A 2,761-nucleotide genomic window follows, 5' to 3' on the forward strand; every position below is an offset into this window, starting at 1 on the left:
TTTTTTTTTTGTACTATTATGTTCTATGTTTTCTCTTTTACTATTATGTTTTACTTCATTTTATTATATATTTTTTGTTTATACAACAATTCACTGTTAAAAAAATAAAATAAAAATAAATTAAAAAATCTTTAATAAAATGCAAAAAATATAAGTGCAGTAAAATCACATATTAAAACAACATCTTATAATTTTTTACTCAATTTTAAACATTTGTCTTTTTCTCTAATTGTTCGTTTATTTTCGTTTTCTTTTGTTTTTTTTCGTTTTTTTTCGTTTTCTTTCGTTTTCGTTTTTATTTTTATTTTTTTTTTATGGTACATATTCATGTATAAATAATTGTCAATTTTGAAATAAACATTTTTTTTAAGCACGCATGTGGATTGAAACACATATAACATGCATTAAAACACGGTTTAACGACATCCTTTTTTTGTGAAATAAATATATTGTACAAAATTAATATTTGGTACAATTAATAGTAATACATTTGCATTTATGATGTTGGAAGTCTGTGCACAAACATATATATATATATACGTTTTTTTTCGTGTTTTAGCATGTTGTTTATATTACAAAAAAAAAAAATTATATATAAATGAAATAATTTGGAAAAGCTTAAGAAGAATATATTTGAGTAATAAGATGAGTTATTAAATTTTTTTTTTTTTTTTTTATCTTTTTTCCTCATTATGTTTATATATATGTGTACCTTATTTAAGATTTGTGAGTAAGGGTGCTTTTTTATGAATATACATTTATAAATATATATTAAAAAAGAAAAAAAATAAAAAAAATAATATAAGTGTTCCTTTGTTTATTCTTTTTTATTTTGATTCCCCATTTTGTTTTAATATACATTTTCTTCTCTTTTCAAAATGTCCAGATCTTCATTTGGCACATAATTAAGATGTAGTATAGCTTCATAATTTTCTTTGTTTTTTTGTTGTACATCCTGTATTATAAAAAAAAATCATAAAAAATATAATAAGATAATACGTTTGACACATTTATATATATATATATATATATATAACTATAATTTACACACAAATTAATATTATTTTTATATATATTACTATTAAATCTTCAACTTCTTTTTTTAATACTTCAAAATTTTGAAACTTATTTTGTAAAAAATTATTTAGGACTTCGTTTTGATTTATATCAAGTGATTCTTTCCACTTTTCCAGCTAAATAAATTAAAAAGATAGGTCAATTTTATGCAATTTTTATATTATAATAAACATGTAATTATAAAGTGGGCACATTCAAGTTGTAATAAAATAATATTAATATTATATTTCATTCGATGCGTATGTTATAGTAAAAAAAAAAAAAAAAAAAAAAAAAAACTGTTTTAATATATAAAGTTTTATTAGTTTTATTATACCTCTAAGTTATTTATTTCAAACTTTTTATTTTGGATCTTTATTCTTGTTTCTAAAATATGATTCTTTTAAAGCAAAGAAAAAAAAAAATAAAATAAAAAAAAAGTTTTTTGAATCCTTAGATGTTTCATATAGACATATTTTAGTATGTATATAATTATACGTAGTATTATTATAATAGTAACTTTATTATTATTGTAGTTGCTGTAGACGTAGTATAAATGTAGTAGTACTTGGTTTATATATTTCTTACTTCTAATAACATTTGTTGTATATTATTATACAACTCCATCTTATTTTTATTATAGATGTCTTCATATTGTTTACATAATTTTATAAATAGCATTTTTTTTACATCGGTTTCTAATTTTAACTCTGTTAATATGCTTTGTTGTTTTTTTCTTTTATTTTTTATTTTTTTTAAATCAGTTTTTAGTTTTTCATAATATGTAACATCTTTTTTTAGTAACGTCACATCTCTGTCTAAATTATCTAATTTTTCTAAAAAAAAAAATAAAAAAAAAAAAGTTATGAATACCAGTAATAAAAATTAAATTCGAACTGAGTATACCAAACAAGTGTTTATTTTATTTATCATTTTTTTTTTTTTTTTTTTTTTTTATCATTTTTGTATTATGTATAATAGCATAAATGTTTAAAATGAAATTTTGTTTTATTTCTTTATTACTTCCATCTGTGAATATGCTTTTTTTTAATTCTTCTAAGTACTTTTTTTTTGAAAAAAATATTTTAGTTTTTATAAGGTTGTCATCCTAATAATAAGAAATATAAAAACATGTAGATATAGTATAAATAATAAGATATAGAAATGAAATTTTATAAAAAAAGAAAAAACATAATATTATATTATATTATTTATTTTATTTTTGAACGAACCTCTAGTGCGTGAATAATTCCTAATTGATCATCTAAGATTAGTCTAAAATAATTTTGTATATTTAAAATTTTTTCATTATATCCTGCTAACAGTTTTCTTTTATATATGTATATACATACATATATATGTGTACATATATTATTGTCGGATGTAACGTAAAGAAACATTTTTTTTTTTTTTTTTTTTCCATTTTTGTACATTGGTTGCGTTAGCTATTATATATAATCCAATAAAAAAAAAAAAAAAATATATGTTTCTTTACGTTACAAGCATATATGCATATATATAAACATGTACACATTTAATCGTTTATAGTTATACTTTATGTTTTCGTTCTTTTCTTGTTGCAAATCAAAAATAATTTTTTGCCTTTTTTTGTCATATTTTTCTCTTTCCTATAAAAGGATAATATAATAAATTAAGTTCTAAAAAGGTAACAAGTTATAATATTAATTTTTTTTTTTTTTTTTTT

General features: G+C 18.4%; 1 protein-coding gene across 1 annotated transcript; it reads right to left on the minus strand.

Annotated features, from left to right (window-relative positions):
• Positions 1-718: 718 nt before the first annotated feature.
• On the minus strand, positions 719-2,684 carry LOC113220983 (spindle pole body component 110-like; the record flags this gene model as incomplete). The annotated part of the gene is made up of 7 exons (XM_026450351.1): positions 719-955; positions 1,080-1,193; positions 1,394-1,456; positions 1,645-1,892; positions 2,080-2,164; positions 2,289-2,385; positions 2,611-2,684. Coding segments are annotated over 7 exons (786 nt in total), but the record flags the coding sequence as incomplete, so codon positions are not given.
• Positions 2,685-2,761: the final 77 nt, after the last annotated feature.

The sequence above is a fragment of the Piliocolobus tephrosceles genome, unplaced genomic scaffold (assembly GCF_002776525.5).
Source record: "Piliocolobus tephrosceles isolate RC106 unplaced genomic scaffold, ASM277652v3 unscaffolded_18221, whole genome shotgun sequence".
NCBI classification, from domain to species: Eukaryota; Metazoa; Chordata; class Mammalia; order Primates; family Cercopithecidae; genus Piliocolobus; species Piliocolobus tephrosceles.